The sequence below is a fragment of the Aquarana catesbeiana genome, linkage group LG01 (assembly GCF_042186555.1).
Source record: "Aquarana catesbeiana isolate 2022-GZ linkage group LG01, ASM4218655v1, whole genome shotgun sequence".
In the NCBI taxonomy this organism is placed as follows: Eukaryota; Metazoa; Chordata; class Amphibia; order Anura; family Ranidae; genus Aquarana; species Aquarana catesbeiana.
In genome coordinates this window covers 274,230,584-274,250,520 of record NC_133324.1, presented here as the reverse complement: position 1 = coordinate 274,250,520, position 19,937 = coordinate 274,230,584, and the positions used below count along the sequence as shown (strand labels likewise).

Genomic DNA, 19,937 nt, shown 5'->3' with positions numbered 1-19,937 from the left:
CAGGTCATTAGCCGGAAAACTGTGCCATCTATCATTTACTTAGCTGTAAAGCCAAGCATTGTGTGCTCATTGCCGGCTGGAAATTGGAACTCTCTGAGGTAAATGCTGCTCTGAAAGAGCCATTCAATGATCTCTCCTCTACGAAATGAAGCTGGCAGTAAGTGCTATGGAAAGATAAACCAGCAAAAGGAACCAAAAATCAAATTCTGACATTAATGCAGAAATGTTCGCTGCCATCACAGATGTGAGAATGAGGCAAACACAAACCTTACTAATAATGTACAGGCTTATTACTGAGGAGCGCCTGAAGCAAAGCTATATAACCATACATCATGTAACACTGATATAAAAGTGTTGCAGAAAGAAAATGCCATGTAATTGATAGCATACAATCTGGGTGCAGGTTTCCGTTGTGTTTAACACACAAAAAGCAAACACATTCTTTAAGGTGGCTCGGTCACAAATATCACACTCAAAATAAAAGTGGTCCTGGATAATCCTTTCCTGCTGCCTATGCTGTTGAACTCTGCTGTAATGAAAAGAACTCACAGGGAGTGTCGATCTTTTAAGATTATTGATCTTCTGGTCCCATTCTATGCTGTGTACTTGTACCTACCAAATCCTAGGTCACAACGGGACATAGTAGTGACTTCCAGTAGAGTCGAGTAGGATTGATCTCCAGGTCTCCTACTGTGATCTGCAGTTCCTCCCATATACCCGTCACTACAGGACAGTTTGACAAGAGGAACCACTGAGCGCAGCAGAAGACCATAGTTACATAGTTAGTCTGGTTGAAAAAAAGTCCATTTAGTTCAACCAATGAAAGGAAAAAAGTATACACACAATAATAAATATACACAATTCTATACCCACAGTTGACCCAGATGAAGGCAAAAAACCCTGATAAAGCGTGATCCAATTTGATCCGACAGGGGAAAAAATTCTTGGCTATTCCATGGATCAACTTTACCTATAAATGTTAGTATTCAGTAACCGTTCTATTATGTACATTTAGGAAAGACTCCAGGCCTTTCTTAAAACAATCTACTGAGCTGGCCAGAACCACTTTTTGAAGGAGACTATTCCACATTTTCACAGCTCTTACTGTGAGGAAGCCTTTCCATATTTGCTGATGAAATTTATTTTCCTCCGGATGTAAAGGAGTGCCCCCTGGTAATCTGATGACCCTAAAGTGAATAACTCAACACCAAGTTAACTATATGGACCACCTTTGTATTTATTGTATGTTGATCATACCCCCCTTAATCTCCTCTTCTCAAGAGAAGAAATTCAGTTCTTCTAATCTTCCCTCATAGCTGAGCTCCTCCATGCCTCTTATCAGTTTGGTAAGCTTGCACTTCCCAGTTATCCAATATCTTTTTTGTGACCTGGTGCTCAAAACTGAACTGCTTATTCCAGATGAGGTCTTACTAATAATTTGTACAGAAGCAAAATGATGTTCATCTCTGCAGTATAAATCGCTTTTATTACAAGAAAGGATTTTAAGCCTATGATCTACCAGAACACCCAGATCCCTCTCCACCATTGACTCTCCCAGCTGTTCTCCTCCTAGTATGCAAGATGCATGCATGTTTCTAGAACTCAAGTGCATAACTTTACATATATCAACATTAAACCTCACTTACCACACAGTTGCCAAATTAAACAGTGCATTGAGGTCAGCTTGTAAGTTGGAGACATCCAGTAAGGACGTTATTTCACTGCATAGCTTGTGTCATCCGCAAACACTGAAATGGGACTTCTAATCACAGACCCTATATCATTTATAAATATAATAAAAAGGGTCCCAACACTGAACCTTGGGGTACATCACTAATAACCTTAGACCATTCAGAGTATTAACCATTAACCACTACTCTGAGTAGTTTAGCCAGTTTTCTATCCATTTACAAACTGCTCTTTCCAACCCTGTAGACTTTGCCTAACACATTAGGCCAAGATGTATGGTTATCAATGAATTATCAGTGTCTTCATTATACCGGGGTTCAGTGTCGTAGACTGCAAGATAGGCAAGAAACGGCCCCAAGGCTCAGCTCCCACCTATGCACGTGTGCTGGCCGCATTTGCTTGGGCAGTAAAGCCATCCCCATAGGTATGAAATGAGCCTTAAAGCTTGCCATTTCTCATGATACTATGCCATGGAAACTTAAAGAAATGTTCTTGATTTTACATACATACCTTATACATGCATTCTTTGGTTTCAAAATGCTCACCAAAAACCTGTGGGCTTTCAGAATTCACAACCGGTAAATGCATTCCCATTGTACCAAACGTGACCAAAGACTCAATTCACTACGATAGATGTTTTTATAACACCACTCTATTTTAATCTGAATAATAATTATAATATAAAAATTGTTCAATTCACAGAAATAAATATCCCACAGGCTTGTAGTAATTTTTCTGCATGAAATTGGCATTTAAATAGTTGAAAGCCTAATTTTCTTACATATTAATTTTATCGTACATTTTTACAACCACCTCATATGGGCCCCTTTTACTGTTTTTTTCAGAAGACATCTACTGAAACTCTGAGTTATCACCAGCCTGAAGCTTATGTTATTTTTAGAAGAGATAACATGTGATGTAATCTTTATAAATCAACACCTACTTTGATTTTATCATAACAGCTATTATATTAAGGGTTGACAGCAGCAGTGGTAAAAAACGCCACTACTTAGAGCTTGCTAAAGGGGAAGTTACATGAAAATGAATGAACTGCTCAGATAACAGCCCCACACCACCTGTATAAAGAAAGGTATATAAACACTGACCAAGCTAACCACTGTATCTTTCAGAGAACATTTACGTACCTTTTTTTTCTTTTGTTCTAATACAGGTGGTATGTGCTGGCATAGCTCCCAACTGTGCTTTATTTGGAGGGACTGTCTCTTCTATAAGACTAAATCCCTCTGTCCTTCATGCAGCCTCAGTTGTCCCTTTTTTTTTGATCAGATGTCAACATCTCTATGCAAAATGTACTATTTTACTACCAACAGTGTCATGCTACACTAAACTTTTTATGCAACTTCTATATTAATGCATTCGTTTTTGAAAAGTCAAGTCAACATAAAGGAATAATAGAGTTTAAAAAAGTAACTGGGGCCATGGTAGAGATATGTCCTTTGCCTACATAGTGTATAATAAAAGAGGTTCCTTTTGCTCTTTATAGAAAGTTGAGAGGTATGTGGTTGTAATCTACTTCTTAGACCTCCCATTTTCATGAATGGTCCACTTTAAGGCAATCGTGTGCTTTGCCCATGCAGGGAAAAGTGGTACATTACAATGCTTCTTGTCCTCTTCTCGCCTGCAGAAACTCCCTCACAACTCCATTCTGCCACCACAAAGATGAAATACCCAGTACTTTCAGTTATGGAGGAACATTGTTCCTCTTCCACTCCTGTGACGGCAGAGGAGTTGGTGATTGGCCCAGCTGTTTCACATGGCAAGCTCTGGCTACAGCAATCAATACCTTACACAAGACTTCCTTTCCACGTGCCCAGTTTCTGACTTTAGAGCCAAAGGAGCAAAATGAAGGTGCTGCTAGGTAGGGAGGGCATCTAAGTAAAATGTAGAGTTTGATGGGCAAAGCATGAGTTTGATTTATGAAGGTTATGGAACATCTGCACGTTTACAAACCCTTGTGACAATAGCTACATAAAGGCCAGTATAATAACAGCCTAACAAAAAGAAAAAAAAAAAAACTTGGTTAATTAAGTCCAAAGATTCCCATCTGCATGCCTTTACTCCAAAGTTAGACAAAAAAAACCCTGAAAGATCTTGACAGTCTTAATAAGATCATTTATCATGACTTCCACTTTCAATGTGTTCAACACAAACTAGGAGACACATCAAACAAACAAAAAAACAATCATGTGCAGTAGACCAAAAATATTTAGATGTGACTACAGCCACAGATGGAAAATTTAAAGTGGTCTTAAACCCAAAACGTAATATATTGCATTTGGCCCCCCCCCCCCCCCCCTCTGTTTTCACCTGGTGATCTGGCAAGTAATATACCTCCTGTATTCGAGTGCCTCCACTCTGGAGGACGAAGCAACAGAAGACAACTTTGGACAGCAAAATTATTGGGGCAATTCTCACCAGCTGCCTGGTTACAATCCATACGCCTAAAAAAGAAAACGAATGTAGCCACCACATCTAAGATTTGGTAAGCTGCAATAACCATAATGTTTTGCTACAGGAAATATCCCCCTCATTAATTGCATTATGCTATAGAAGTTATGGTAAATCTAGACGTGCTCTCCCTTTCCTCTGAAGCCAGATTTTGGATCACACTTCAGAGGCTACTGACAAGCATAAAGTAAGTGATGCAACACTTCCTCACCCCGTTTTAGCCCAAATTTTTCCGACAAACGTGGGTGTAGGGGACGGATGGTGGTCAGCAAAAGCATGGCTCAACAGCGCATTTCTGCCCAACCAATCCACCCAACCCAGACTGCATGTCTAAACTTAGCCCAAATCTACTTGTTTGGTTGCATCACTTACATGATAAGACTGTAAAAATATTAAAGCTTTTTGAAAGCAGGCCTACTACATAAACAGGATGTTCATTTTTAAAACAAATGGTTAAGTGAGCTTTAAAATGTGTGTATAAGCGTACAGGCATCTGTATGTCAACCAACCTAGACTTTCATGAGAGCCTACTGTGGCAGTAGTATTGTTAAAGGAGAAGTTTGGCTCTCAGCTATGCTCTGCCAACACTTGCTGGAGTTCCGGGCTGTAGAGGGGCAAAAGAAGATCGCTTCTGGCACGCTGAGAGCCAGAGCCAACTGTCAATCAGGCAGTTGGACGAATCCCAATAATACGATCGGGATAATTTCATGTGGCTCTGTCACGTCAGCCGACAATGGGCAATAGCACACTATAAGCCGACTCTGGGTCACAGGAGAGCAAAAGGCATTTCTATGACCCAAAAGAGAATTATGGCCAAAAAAGCTTTCTTAATGTACTGTTAATGCTCCTAAAGCAATATCATCAGATCAGCACATTATAAGTGGGTTTAAAAGCATTAAAAGGAAGAGGATCCTGGTCCTGAAGGGTACATGATTGATATGGCACAAATGCAGATGGACAGTGATTGACAGAGTAGATGCAACACATCAAACCTCTATATTGTCAAGAAACCTTTACACCAAAAATGTAGATCTGGTTATACAATTCTATGTTTATAACAAACTTTCATGGAACAGAAGTAAAAATAGGAGGAGATGTATTATCCAGAAGTTGATCTCACTACTAGAATGGTCAGTAATAATTCATAATTAACAATTATATTGAATTGGAACACTAAACACCTTTAGGGTTAGAGACGATCATTTTAAAAGCTTGTGATTACAGCATGTAGCACAACTAACAAGAACAGTACCTTAGGCAGCCAGATGTGTTTTTAAAGACCGTGGTCCATTCTGCATCACGGGGCTTGGAGTCTTCATTGGGTTCATTCTCCCAGCCAGAATGAGGAATGATCACCTCATTAGTTAATGTTTGAAGGCCATGGTTGATGATAACCATCTTCAAGGGTTCATACGAGGACAAGTTCCACAGAGTACCTTTAGAAAAAAAACAGAGTTCTAAGTGGCAGATGTACAACTCAATTAACTATGCCTAAATGCAGTGAGGCAGGTCTAAAGATATTCCAGCAACACACTGGGTCATCAGATGGCCAGAATTAATTGGCCTGTTGCAATGCAATTGTTTGAATCTGTGCTAAACCTTGATTGAGACAAATGGACGCAGAACTGCAGTATAATTTCAGAAACAATGAACAAATGCTACATTCATTGGGTTTATCTTGTTATACCAAACCTACAGTATATAGAGAGAGTTGCAAAATTGCAAGAGGACACTATACCATGTATAGAACATGCTATTATATAAAAAAAAAAAAAAAAAAAACCTAGAAGAGCAGCATATAGAAAACCAAAGCAAAAAGATAACACTAGATATATTTAAAAAAATCAAATCTTTAAGATTGAAGGGCACAATTGGCTTAGGTTGCTACATTAGTAGACAGATATTGTATCATCACAGAGTGGTACTATGGATATTCCACATAGTAAAAAGTGCCACAGCCCGACTGATTTAAGAAGAGTTTGGGTAGTGAAAGCTTGGACTTTTTAGGCACAACAAAAACATAATATATAGAAAAATATAAATGTTATTTATATTATGTAAATACAAATAAATCATATATTAAAATCCACATCAATATATCAACCAAGAGATAAGTTATTGCAACTATATATAACCTTGATAACAACTACACTGAATCAAAAGGAATATAAGAACGTTCCACAATAACGATAGATCCCAGAGTTCAGTTAGAATACAGTAAAGTGATGTGTACTCGATTGTGCTCTACATGTTACACGCCATGCGCTTCTTCAGGAGAATTTATGGTGATATGTAGTGGAAAACATAAAAACTTGTAGCTAAAAACAGACTAAACGCAGGACAGCTGTTGAGGGTATGGATATGTATCAATTTCACAATTAACTAGCAGATACAAGTGGATGAGTTGGTGTTTATTGTAGCAAAGCCAAGGGTAAACGCAATATATGGCAGGAGGAAGAATCCCCAGGCCTTTGGTGTTCAATGGTTAACACCAATGATTGAGGATATTGTATATGGCCAGGGAAACAGGAAGCCCCTCCAAAAAAGCAGACAAAGCAAGCTGCTAGACAGCCTTAGACGGGAGCTCCTCAGAAATGTCAGCTGCCGTTGCAGTAGCAACACCGATGAACGTAGCCAGGAGGTTGTTACACTGTCTGCGTCTCAGATATCCCTAAGTGAAAAAGGATATTGGGAAGAGCACATTTGCTGCATATCATGTGATACCAGTAAATCAATACTGCATTTGCTTAATTTGTCATTGATCACAAGAATTGATTAGGGATGACCAGCCTTCAGAATACATAGACAGGAAGTTATGCCACTAAAAATTGTTCACTACTTTCAAATTGTGATAAACACAACTGTAATATTATTCTGAAACAGCTGTTGTGCAGAAATCATATGTGCATTAAAATAAACAGTGTGTACGGCATACTCACCTGTAGTAACAGAAAACCAAGACTTTCCTAACCAATAAATTAAGTAGCTAGCAAGATATGATCATTACATAAAATAGATGTGGTCACTATGCAGGATGTGTCAGCCCAGCACAGAATTGATAAAATTAGACCAGATTTGGTGATATATGTATGAAAGACAAATACAAATTAAGAGACTACCACCAGCGAGACACTTTATAGGGGTTTATTCTATCAGGTTTGTGAGATTTTTTTTACAAGTCATATTGGGCTGCCATGATAAAAAGGATCTCTGAAATGAATATAAGCTGTAGCTGGTGGACTAAAAAGGATTTGAAAGGGACTTACTGAAGGTGTTGTCGATCCCTTATTTTTCCAGCAACTGGGAGGCTATGGCTTGCCATTACTATTGGTATGATGAGGTAAAAAAAAAAAAAAAAATTAAGAGACCCTGCCATTTTGCCCATTCAAGGAAAGTATACTTGGGCATACACACATTTATAAACTTCCTCACCATCTCCCCGTTGCAGGAGTCTAATCTGGGCAAGCTGTGGTGTCAGATGGTGTCACCACTGCCAGTCCTTGTGATAGTGTTGGGGCCTTCTTGTTGGTTACCAAGGCCTGAGCACGGTTGCATGGGGGAGGTCACATGAAAAAGAGATGTGTCTGCTGATGTCCAACCATATGACTAATTCAGAAGGCCTAAAGAGGAATGTTGGATCAAGAGGGAGCTTGCTCTTGGATGTGAAAATCAGCCACAGGTTTACATTATCCACCACCCAGCCTATAAAGAATGAGAAAACTGGTCTAAAGTAATATGATCTGAAAAATGTCTGACTTTTCTTGGAAACTTTGTGTCCAGCTTCACTTCTGTTTCTGGAACTACCCAGATGTGACAGACCATGTACAAAACTGAAAAAGTAGTGTTTGGGCGCTGACCTAGGCAAAATCATGTGTGCCTTACGTAAATACAGTTGAATGTAAAGGTGGGTGAGAAGTGCCATGCATGAATTTGAAAATAAATTTAAAAACAGAATCTCTAGCAATTTTTAAAAGTGGGGAAGGATTAGTAATCCCAAAAGGTTTTACTGCTGTCAGAGACTGCATTGGAGAGATTCCTGCCTGGAAGTTTTTCCTCAGGACAGGAGGGGAAATCCCTCTAACAGCATAAGAGACAGAATTAATTAGCAATTCTCCCAACTGCTATCTGGCCTATAAGCCTTTGAAAAAGTTTACCTGGTAGGGACACATCGTGAAGAAACTCCATGGAGCTACCAAAGCATCTGTCTGTCATGTCTGCCATAGAGGTCTCAACTCTTGCTACAAACCTGTCCAAAGTTTGTATTGAGATGCAACTCACTGCCCAGCTTACGGATAAGAGACAATTCCGGCAGTGCACACTCTTGGGCTTACATTGATGGCTTATATATGCCACCCTCATGACATTGTCTGACTGCACTTGTGCAAGGTGTCCCTCCAGGAGCAAAGCAGAGTCCATCTGATTGCTCAAAGTTTCAGCACACTAATGGGAACTGGGGTCTCCCCTGGGGTTCCAAAAACCTCAAGTGAAGCCAATCTCCAGTACTCCCCTCCAGCCTTGAAGACTGGCGTCCATTCTTAGTATTTTCTTTTGCTAAGGGAAATATGATTTTTCTAGATAGAAGCACATCGAATCCTATAGACTTAAGTTGACTTTGTCAGATGACTAAACTTGATATCCTAGTTTCTCTATTTAGAGTCAGAGGGGACTTGTTTCCCTGTGACAGAATCATGTGCTGCAACTATCTGGCATGCTGATGCACATAAAAAGATTACTTTGAACATAACTATCACAAGACCCAAGACTTGCTTGCAGTAGACCAATGTTTCCCAACTCCAGTCCTCTAGTACCCCCAACAGGTCATGTTTTCAGGATTTCCCACAGGATGAAACAGCTGTGGTAATTACCACCTGAAAACATGACCCTTTGGAGGTACTTGAGGAATGGAGTTGAGAAACATTGCAGTAGACGGTGGACGGATAACCACCTGCGAAAACACAGTAGGTGGACATTTCCTTGCAAACAAAAAAAAAAAAAAAAAAAAATGCTTATTGGCTGAAATACCCAGAATTGAAAGAGGAATTTTTGGCCTTCCCGAGCTGAGGCAAGAAGGTACTTTTTTGTATGCCGAGGTACGATGATCTCATTCTGCCTCACACGGACAGTCAATCCCATGTGAATGGCAGATCCATAAGATGTGGTATTTATCAGCCTTCCCTATACGAGACAGCCCTGTAGCTCCTGGTCACAGATTCCCATCCATGACCAATAAAACAAAAGGAGCAGCGTGCCCAAAATACAAAGAAAAGCCCCACCAGCACCCACATTAGTAACCCTCTTAGGGGGAATTCTGCAAACAACGCTGACCCACAGTCCCCCCCCCTGCAGGAATTACCAAATCCCTGGTAGGGACAGAGCGGGGAAAAAAAAGGGGGGGGGGGGTGAAAGGACGCTGAAGGTGGAAGTACATGGAATACTGCTTGGCACCTTTAGCAAACATTTGCAGTGAACCACAGCCATCTGCCATGACTGCAGACCACCACTAGCTGGAGCATAGGTGCTGCTGATTTGTAAGGGGAACATTGTGACCAACTATGTTGGCAGGGCTATCAAATGTGCACAAAACCCAACAGATGGTTTCTGATGATTTACTGATCACGGATGCATTGCTTTGCAGGCTCCTAGTAAAAAATAAATAAAATATTTCACAATCTGCATTTTTTTTCCTTTTTTAAAAAGGGGAACTTATCCTTTAGGCCCCTTTCACACTGAGGCGCTTGTAAACTGCCAGTAAAACACTGAGGCACTTTTTCAGGCGCCATGACTGCAGACCACCACTAGCTGGAGCATAGGTGCTGTTGATTTGTAAGGGGAACATTGTGACCAACTATGTTGGCAGGGCTATCAAATGTGTACAAAACCCAACAGATGGTTTCTGAAAGAACCAGGCTGTCAAACTGAACTCTGCACACAGCAGGGAATCGCATTAGCTTAATGGCTGCAACTGGAGAGAACACCAGGAACTAGATTATCTGGCTGATCACACCCAGCGAGTGACTTTCTTGATGCAAACCAAAGGAGTTTAGGATTTTTAGGTTCTAATTCCTAGATGTTAAACTAAGAACGGTGTTATTCCACAGTGTGTGTGTTTGTGTGTGTGTGTGTGTGTGTGTGTGTGTGTGTGTGTGTGTGTGTGTTGGAAGGGTTTGGTCACATGCAGAGACTGCCTTTTGGAAAGTCTTTTTTTTAATTGCACTTTGCATCCTTCTCCAGCAGGTGGCACTATACCCAGTGAAAGGACAAGTTCACCTTTTGTAACATAGTCATAGTTTATACCCGTATCAGAGTGTGACATGTTACGGTTGCAGAAGCACCCTGCACCCCCCTCCACGTTCCCTCATTGTGACAATGGGCCGGGGATCCTCTTCCCCACCCGTTGTCACAATTTAAAAAAAACTGCAGGGCTCCACCCACCTGGCTGCATCATTCATTTACAGAGTTCTATCAATGGGAGAACTAGTATCGACAGCCTCTGCAGCCAACAGCTTGTAGTTCTCAATGAACTATCAGTGCACTGTGGAGCACTCTAGGTAGTTCGATTCCTCTTGTCATGTATGAGCAGACAGATACACTGACAGTCTGCAGGGAGGCTGATATTGCAGCCGCGATTTGCTGATCACGGATGCATTGCTTTGCAGGCTCCTAGTAAAAAATAAATAAAATATTTCACAATGTGGATTTTTTTTCCTTTTTTAAAAAGGGGAACTTATCCTTTAGGCCCCTTTCACACTGAGGCGCTTGTAAACTGCCAGTAAAACACTGAGGCACTTTTTCAGGCGTTTTTTCACCACCCTGCCAGCGCACTGCCCCAGTGTGAAAGCATTTTAATGGAAATAGGTTTTTGTGAGCTTTTCAGGCGCTTTTTTTTTTTAGTGTGAAAGCGCCTGAAAAGCGCCCCAGTATGAAAGGAGTCTTAATGATTATCTAAAGCGGAGCCTCCAATAAATGAGAAAAAAAAAAATTTTTTTTTCTTTTTTTTTTAGTAAATAAGGGAATGCTCTCTGTAAGAGTTATTCTCCTACATGTCTCACGGAGGGTGGGAATATTCCCATATTTCTGGTATTAGGCTGAATGGTTTTGTAATGTTCCTGTAATGTTCTTTTTGCATATATTTTATAAGTACCCACTGTTTTCGGATTGCGATATGCTGTATATATGGCTCACAAACACTTTAAAAATGCTTTATTGTCATGTATTTTGGCTGTGTAGGTTTTGTTTGCTTGTTAAAAGTTTAATAAACTTTATTCCTGATTTAAAAAAAAAAAATAATAATAAAGGTAATGCTGGATCCTCTGGCAGCTTCCTCACTTCCTGTGTGGCAAAAGTTTGTCCCCAAAATAGAAAGCAAAGGGAAATCTCTCAAACCAAAGCCCTGGATAGCAGTAAAACTGACAGGGGTTCTAGCCATTGACCATTCTATCCGAAAAAAAAAAAAAAAAAAAACTGAGCATATATAAAATTTATAAATTCCGAAATGTAAAGTGGTAATTGAAGTGTTAACGAGGACACAAAATGTGTTCCAGCCTTCAAGTTAGCTTTCTGCCAAGCTGTTAAGCTTGACAAGGATTTCACTACAATAGCAGCATACTTAGGAGTGCTGCACTGGATGGCAGCTCTTAAGAGGAAAAGTCATGTTTGTTTTTTTTAAAGTGCCTGGGAGGGCTCCTTGCCATTTTCACCCAGACTCCTGGGCCCTCCCTTAGAAATTATAGACTGGCGTTTTCACATTAGCTTAAAAAAAGTAAGCCAGGGGTGTCAAACTCTTGCCAGATTTCTGAATGTGCTATGGGACTGCCATTCAAAAACACTGCAGCCTAGTAGAAGGGAGCCAAGGAATGATACAACCGTTCAGGCCTCAGACATTTCAAGTATGAGAGGGAAGACCACAGAGAAAAAAAAAAAAAAAGTTTCACTTAAAGCAGTAAACAAAGTGGTTCTAAAGGTTTAAGGGATAAGTTCACTTTTAAAAAAAACAATTATCAGGCTCAGGATTGGATCGAGTGTGTGGTTGGAGGAATTGGGTCATTTTTATTTTATGTTCAGTCTGCTCCTTGAACACAAAAAAAAAAAAAAAAAAGACTAATCTATGGGCTGTCTAAGGCACCACAGCATGTTGAGCCAATTAAAAGATCCTTTTGCCAGTGTAGCGCCCTCTGGGCCCATGTGATTGAGCCCATACATGGATTAAAATGACGCCGGTTCAGCAGGGACCAGCTGAATTTCAATGCATGTTTGGCCATTGTGGTTGCCCTTTCAGATTTTCCCCACTTGATCAGCGATGTAGGCTATAGCCTGCAACGCTGGTCAGAATACAATGACACAGTAAGGAGGAGTCCCTCATCCACCTCAAATGTGTGGATGGGGGAATCAGGTAAGTGTTTTTTTTTTTTTTCATTCAACCCATTGGCGGATTCATCTATGGGCTGCCTAAGCTCTACAGAGAGAGCAAGGGATTTTCCTGGCAGCCTGCTGGCAGGGGACGGGCTTTTCTACTCAGGATTTGGCTGCTTCCCAAAGAAAAACTGTAAAATTCTGCACACCTTTTGTTTTGATCCACCAGATATGGATTTAGCAGATTAAAACTGAAAGTTCAGCTGGTTTTAACATTAGTTACCATGTTATCCAAAACAATGCCAACTCAAATTAATGAGAGGGCTCATCTACACTGTCGCATTCCTCCCCAAAATATGAACAAACTGATGTCATTATCTGTCCTGTGTTTAACCACCTCAAAACTGGGCACTTTGACCCCCTTCCAGCCCAGGCCAATTTTCAGTGCCCTCACACTTTGAATGACAATTGCACGGTCATGCAACTCTGTATATATAAAATAAATAAATTCACTGATGCTAAGGCTGCACTGATAATCAGAGACCTGATTATCAGCGTAAATGTTGTACTCACTGTGCCCTGATAGATCGCCAATCCTTTCCTGACATGCTGTCTCTGTGTGAGAAAAGGAGAGCCGATAACTAGTGAGTCTGCTTACGTGTGACCAGCTGTGACTGGACACAGCTGATTACATGGTAAAGGACCGCTGTGATTGGCCTTTTACAACAACCTGATCTACTGTGTCCAAGGGACACAGCAATCACAGACACATCCCGATGAACGCCACGGGGAGACGCGTTCTTGTGAGGATGTATAGGGACGCCTTCCAAGAACTGGAGAGCCACGGTGTAGCTGTACATCAACTACAGCACAGTATTAAAGTAGTCTCCAGGAAAGCGATTGAATCTCCAAAAAAAAAAAAAAAAAAATAGCCTAAATAATCACCTTACAGCCTCATGCACACTGGACATTTTAAACGCCACCTCTAGAGGGTTTTTTGGTTTTTTTTTGTCCATGCACACATAGGTGTTTACAGCCATTTAGAGGCAGGGGTTTTCAGAAGCAGAAAACAAAATCCGCTGCCAGCGCGTTTATGAGCATCAGCATTTTGTCAGAAAATGTTTTTTAAAAATGCATGGCGCACCTAGACGTGCTTAACTTACTGACATCACCTCAAAGCTATCACATTTAAAGAGTCAGTCAACCCAAGACAGATATTTCAGTGATTGAGTTGATTTCTGCACTTGTCCCTGGGTGTGCAAACCTGCTGAGGACAACACATGGGGGGGGGGGGGGTTTCCTTGTTCAGTGATATATTTTATAAAATGAAGAATACAGCTCCCAAGTGGACAGTAGTCAAGAATTATTAAAGAGAAATCTTGCTGTCACAGTATGCTAGACATATTAAAAGCCAAGGGTTGGGTTGACCTAACAGGCTCCACCTATAACATTTTAAATCATTTAAAAAAAAAAAAATTAAAACAAAAATATGAGAATAACTATCTAAAATATAAAATACACACACGCACCATAGAAACATACACGTCACCATTACAGAACCTCACCTGTTATGAGCTCCCGGACTTCCATGTCATTTGTCTTCCTCAGAAGCCGAATCAATGCAGGAATACCATCACAATTCTTTATAGAAACTTTGTTCTCATTATCTTTTCCAAAAGAGATGTTGCGGAGGGCTCCACAGGCTTTACGATGGACTTCAGGCTTAGGGTGGTCCAATAATCCCACAAGGATGGGAATGCCTTTGAGTTGTCTCACTTCCTTTTTTATTTTGTCATTCTCATAACATAAGTGTTGTAGATAGGCAGCTGCGTTGGACTTGACAGGGTCAATGGGATGATTAAGCATAGCAATGACTTCAGGCAAGTCAGGATCTCTCCATCGGGGATCTTTACGAATGCTGTCGATGGAAGGTGAACGCTTTCCCAGGCGGTCTATGCTGGCCAGGCTTCCTCTCTCTGGTTGAGCCAGTGGTGCGGCATAGCCACTGTGGAGATATGGGATTCTCTCTTCAATCAGGTCTGACTCCAGAGGATCATCATAGGCTCTATGTGCAGAGAACATGTAAAGATATTTATACAATTCTTTGCTGGTTTTGTGAAGAAAGGAACTCTTACCAGTTACTATTAACAAGGAAACATTTACCTGTTTAATTCAAAGAGCAGCTACAGATGCTGAGGAAAATGTGGGAAAGAAAAGTGATTCTTATAAAGCCTGCCATTATATTAAATACATTATGTAAACACAGACTGTTTAAGATAACATTTGCTTGTTAATTTAAATGCACTTAATGAACAGCATTCAAATTAGACCTCTGGCAGGAACACATGCTGTAGGATGTTACTTCCTTATTACCCAGTTTCTCCTGCATTCTATATGTAGCAAAATACTTAGCTAGGCTCATATAGAAAGCCAGGGGGTCTTTGACTTACCTTGATACAAAAAAAATGTGTGTTTATTCAATAGGGCCAAGACCAAAGCACATCAAAGCACTCAAGAGGAATTTTTCTTATCTGATAAATGGAGATCTGGTTATAGCTTAGGCCACCTTGTATGTCAACACTGATCTATACTGAATGTCAGATAGAGATAAACGGTTGCCTCCTACACCATTGACACACTTGAAAACAGTGGCGGCCCATAATGCAGGGTGCTGCCCCCCCCCAGCCATGGGTCCAGTCCCCTAATCTACATGTGGGGCGCCTGACGCATGGATTTTGAAGCACGCGATTAGAGCCAGGGGCTCCAAAAGGCTTCAAAAAAGGGTGGGCATGGGACACAGAGCACTGCGCCCTGAGCCCACCCAGTTGTGTGACAATAGTGAATATTCGCTATAGTCTTCCCGATTCACCTCCTGGCCAAATCAGGCAGCAGGTCCTGAGACCCGTTACCCGATTGGCCGAAAGGAGAAGCGATCCTATTGGCTGCCTATTAGGAGGCTGTGGGTGCTGTGCGCCCCCCAAAAAAAAAAATATACAACCAGCCGCCACTGCTTGGAAAGCAAGAAAATGTAGCAGACACCAATCTAATAACTGGAAACCTAAGACTGCTCTAATGCCAAAGCAATGTACATAATCTTGCATCAACCCTATCTTGTAGTTTTCTGCATACAGCCTGCAATGAGTTGGTCTGCTAGGGCCTTCCCATCTCTGTGCTCTCTACACAGAATATTTGTAGCACAATGATTTCACAGCAATGTAGGTAGTAGCTGGGTTTGCAAAGGCATTTGGTGCACACAAAGTGGATTTAGATCTTGTGTGGCTTTTGATAAATATATGTAAAATTAAAGTTTTTGTGCTTTAACCTCATTTCTAGAATCATAATACATTTCGTTGAATTCTATTGACCAAATTAGAGTAAACTATACATCAATGTTGAAGTTCAAACTAATCCTCACACGTGCCCCCTGAAAATGTTGCTCATTTATCATAACTTGTCAGAAGAGCGGTGGGACCACACAGTGCATATGACAACTGACAAGGTATTTTAGAGGTGACTTCTAGGTTCTTCTCACGCTCACGCTACATATAATACAAAACCCTAGTAATAGACTACCTGGGAGGCCAGAATAGGGATTGCTAGTAAAACACGTAAACTATTTTGGGTTCAATACAATAATATTCCATACTAAAAACCATTTGGCTTCCAGCGTCACAGAATCACTCAGATCCACACCAAGCAATTTCAGTGCATACAAGACTAAGAAACATAAAACACAAAATATTCTGGTCGTCAAATACCAATACACACATGGGTTGTCACGCGATAAATATCCCCTTTGAGTAACAAGGATGTCACAAGACCAATATGGTTCAAGGTGACAGCCAATACATGTAAAGCCTCACACTACAACCTTCACTTAACCCTAGGCAGCTGGCATCTGAAGTGAAAATGAAATAAAATAATCACTCAATGTGTATTTATCAAATATGCCGCGTTAAATGCAAATAAATCAACCTTATCTAGCGCATTCAATTTAGTGCCTTATTTGCATTTAGGCATCTATTTATCAAGCAGTGGTAAATTACTTTGATCTCGGAGATCGCTCTCCTCTGAGTGCCCGTTTATGAAGCAGTGTAGACTGCTTCTTCTTTTGGGGAGTGAAGTGATCTACAAAATGCTTCGGACTGTGGAGAAGGCCCCGTAATCTTGCAAAACAGTGAGATTACAGTACCAGAAAATCAGTGAGACAGAGGGGTCCGTTTATTAATCGGCGGTGGATAACTGCTGTTGAGTACACGGGCATTCTCTGAGGAGACGGCTCTCAGTACACTACACTGCAGAATATTAACAAAAAAGTTTAAGTGCCGGTTCACACTACCGCGACTTGGGATCCGACTTGTCAGACCTCAAGTCGCCCCAAGTCGCTTGACATCTGAAAGTCCATGTAAGTGAATGAGAGCCGTCTATATGTACGCTACTGAAGTCGCTCCGACTTCAGAATAGGTCCCTGTACTACTTCAAGGCGACTTGTAGGCGACTTGTACCCATTGCTTTCAATGTAAGTCGCCTACAAGTCGGATCGTGATCTATACTAAAGCGACTTCACAGGAAGAGAAGATGTTTTTTTCAAGCAAACCCCTCCCTCCCCCAGAGCGGATTGTAGTTTGATTGGCCACTGGAAAGTCGCCTGTCCTGGAGGCGATTTGAAGTCGCCTTGTAAGTCGCCCCAAGTCGCGCTGTGGTGTCGCCCTCAGGTCGTGTCCAGGTCGCCTCGCAAAGTCGCGGCCAGAGTCGTGTTGCCCCTGTGTGAACCGGCACTAAGTCCCCCTACACACACACACAAATATATTCATCTCTCAAAAAGTAGGAGATGCAATCTTGATCTTTGCAATAAGGAAATATTGCAAACATCGAGATGGGATCTCCTACTTTTTTTGATAAATGTCTGGTGGAAAATCGAGTGGAAAATTGAGGTGGTCCACATTGGATGTAATCTTGTAACAAGGATATTGGTTACAAGGCAGAAGCATCCCACCTTGGTTTAGATATATAGATTTATTGTGTCTCTAATCTGCTCTACTGGGTTCTGGAGGGCTGGTGGGGGGTAATGGTTGTGATAGGCAGGGGGACCGTCTTGGGGGCTCTGATTGAGGAAGAAATCTTCCTCAGTTCTCTGGCAACAATTTTCTCTTCCACCTCTGAGTTGAAGAATCTGGGAGGGAGAATACTCAGATCGCCAGTGAGGCCCTGAGATCGCACCTTCATAAACTGTTGGTTTCTGTCAATGAGATTCTCTGTGTGCTGAAAGGATCAGCAGAGAACATGTTACTCACTGAGCATTTCAGTTTCATAAACCACTAATGATCCAAGATGAGCTGTTATCCTCAGGATCTCGATTTCACAAAATGACCACTTTAGTGCGGCATATTTTTTAAATACACATTTTAGAGGTTATGAACACATGCCAAACATTAACTCTCCATTTATCTTTCAGAGAATCATCTGTAATAGGTCTGTCCCTCACCATCTACATATATCTATCATGCCTAAATTTCTAGCCCACATTCCTCGAACATAACCCAACCATGTTTCGGTAAACTGCTCCCATCTGGGAGTGACTGAGATGAAGCGTGGCAAAGCCTCTCTCACATCACTGAGCACAAAGAAAAGAAGCTGCTGTTATCAGCTGAATATAGAGGGAGGGTGTAAAGCCGGACCAACTTATCAGAAAAACTCAAACTGACAGTGCCAGTGCTTTGGCCAGAAGCTCAACCCTTTAAACTAGGAGGTATTTGTCCTCCAGGCATGAAAACATCTGATCTGTGTTACAAGAAAAAAAAAAAAACACCACAAGACTAGAGAAATCGTTCTAAATTGATTATCTCTTAATTTTTAAGTGTACACGTTACTCCCTTTTGAAGGTTTTAATTAACTATTTATTTTTTTAAACCTTTCTTCTTCCAATGTATGAGCGGTGATTGGAGCGCAAAGAACCCATTTCTGCATGGTTCTTATGAAAACTATATCAATCAATAAATGTCTAATGTAATACTGAAGATAAAAATAGATGACAGATCATTCATAATACTTCAAAGAAGGATTAGTCAAAACAGCACGACTCCAAACCAAACATTTGCAAGTCTCTCAGCTCAAAGCCACAATATAGATTTTAAGTGGATGAGCAATACATTTTCTAAGAGTACATGGTGGATGTACCATTGTTCGTTCCATACTTTATAGAATTTACATTGATCAAAACACCACAGCTTGTGCATGTTGCCATAGCAAAATCAAGGGCTGGCAGCGATCAGGGTTGCTAACTGACCCCTATTCGTAAAGAAGTTCTTTATTTACTTTAGGATCATGTTGTTCCATGCCATTGTCCAACCAATGCAAGAATCTAGCTTCCGAATATTTATTGCATTTATTTTCATCTATAAGCCAAGGACCCACCCAATGCCAGCATTGTTCTTTTTCTTGCAACAGAAAGAGCTATCTGCTTGGTAACTCAGCAACAATTAAGCTGGAGTAGGATTTCCTCTGGGAACTCGAGTCTAACTAAATTACTCTATGGAGTTATCTAGTAGTAGACTAAATCTGGCATTAACCTAGAACAATGAAATAAAAAGTGAAATCAGGCCTCCTTCCACTATCTCGGTGCTATGACGTTTATAAAAGGTTTAAGGCCTCTTTCACACGTCAACGGATGACAATGCATTCCTATGCGGAATGTTACTTATTGATTCTATTTTATTAGAAATTGTCATGTTTTAAGAAGTTGGGAATTGCAATAAATGGTAAATGGAATTACACTATATGGAGTTTCTTTTCAATCTATCCGAATACCTGTGGAGACGAGATGCAGTTCTGATCCAACCTACGATGTGGATGAAAGCTATCTTAAGGCGTGACGTCTTTATCTCTGGTGAGAGAGAACCCCTAAGGGGAGTGTGACGCACGGTTGGAGGATCTTGGTGTGAGGTGAACTTCTACAATACAACATTAGGACCACTACCTGTGTCTTTCAGACTTGTTATCACCATCTGTCATTCATTTTTCTCTTATGTTGAAACCATATGAAAGCTCATCATATTAGGAAATGACAGTAACGCTGCTGTAGTATTTATAGGCACTCATTTAGGTACCTGTGGACATTATACTATTTGTTTATACATTAACCTAGAACAACTGATCAGCAATTAGGTTTGGTTGGTCAATCAGGTTACTATGTGTTATGAATAATTCAATTTTTAAATAAGTCCCCACATCTGGAATTAAAGTTCTGGAAGTGCCAGTTTAAAGTTGAGCATTCCTTTACCAGGATAAAGGGATGGGCACTAAGGGTAGCATGGAGAACACTCCAACATTAAAGTCAGCAGGATGCACTTATGTGCTTCTAAAGTTAAAGCTTTGGTATGGGGGCACTCAGCAGGGGGAATAGCCAAGAGCACCAGCAGGCAACACCAGAA

General features: G+C 40.8%; 1 protein-coding gene across 6 annotated transcripts in view; it reads right to left on the bottom strand.

Annotated features, from left to right (window-relative positions):
• ARVCF (ARVCF delta catenin family member) overlaps positions 1-19,937 on the bottom strand; it is a 1,066,482-nt gene that overhangs the window by 103,891 nt on the left and 942,654 nt on the right. For all 6 annotated transcript variants that reach the window (XM_073628741.1, XM_073628759.1, XM_073628766.1 and 3 more), the window contains 2 exons: positions 14,073-14,572; positions 5,411-5,594 (listed from right to left, as the gene is read on the bottom strand). In XM_073628741.1, the coding sequence (XP_073484842.1) occupies positions 5,411-5,594; positions 14,073-14,572 (684 nt within the window). The remainder of the gene's footprint in view (positions 1-5,410; positions 5,595-14,072; positions 14,573-19,937) is intronic.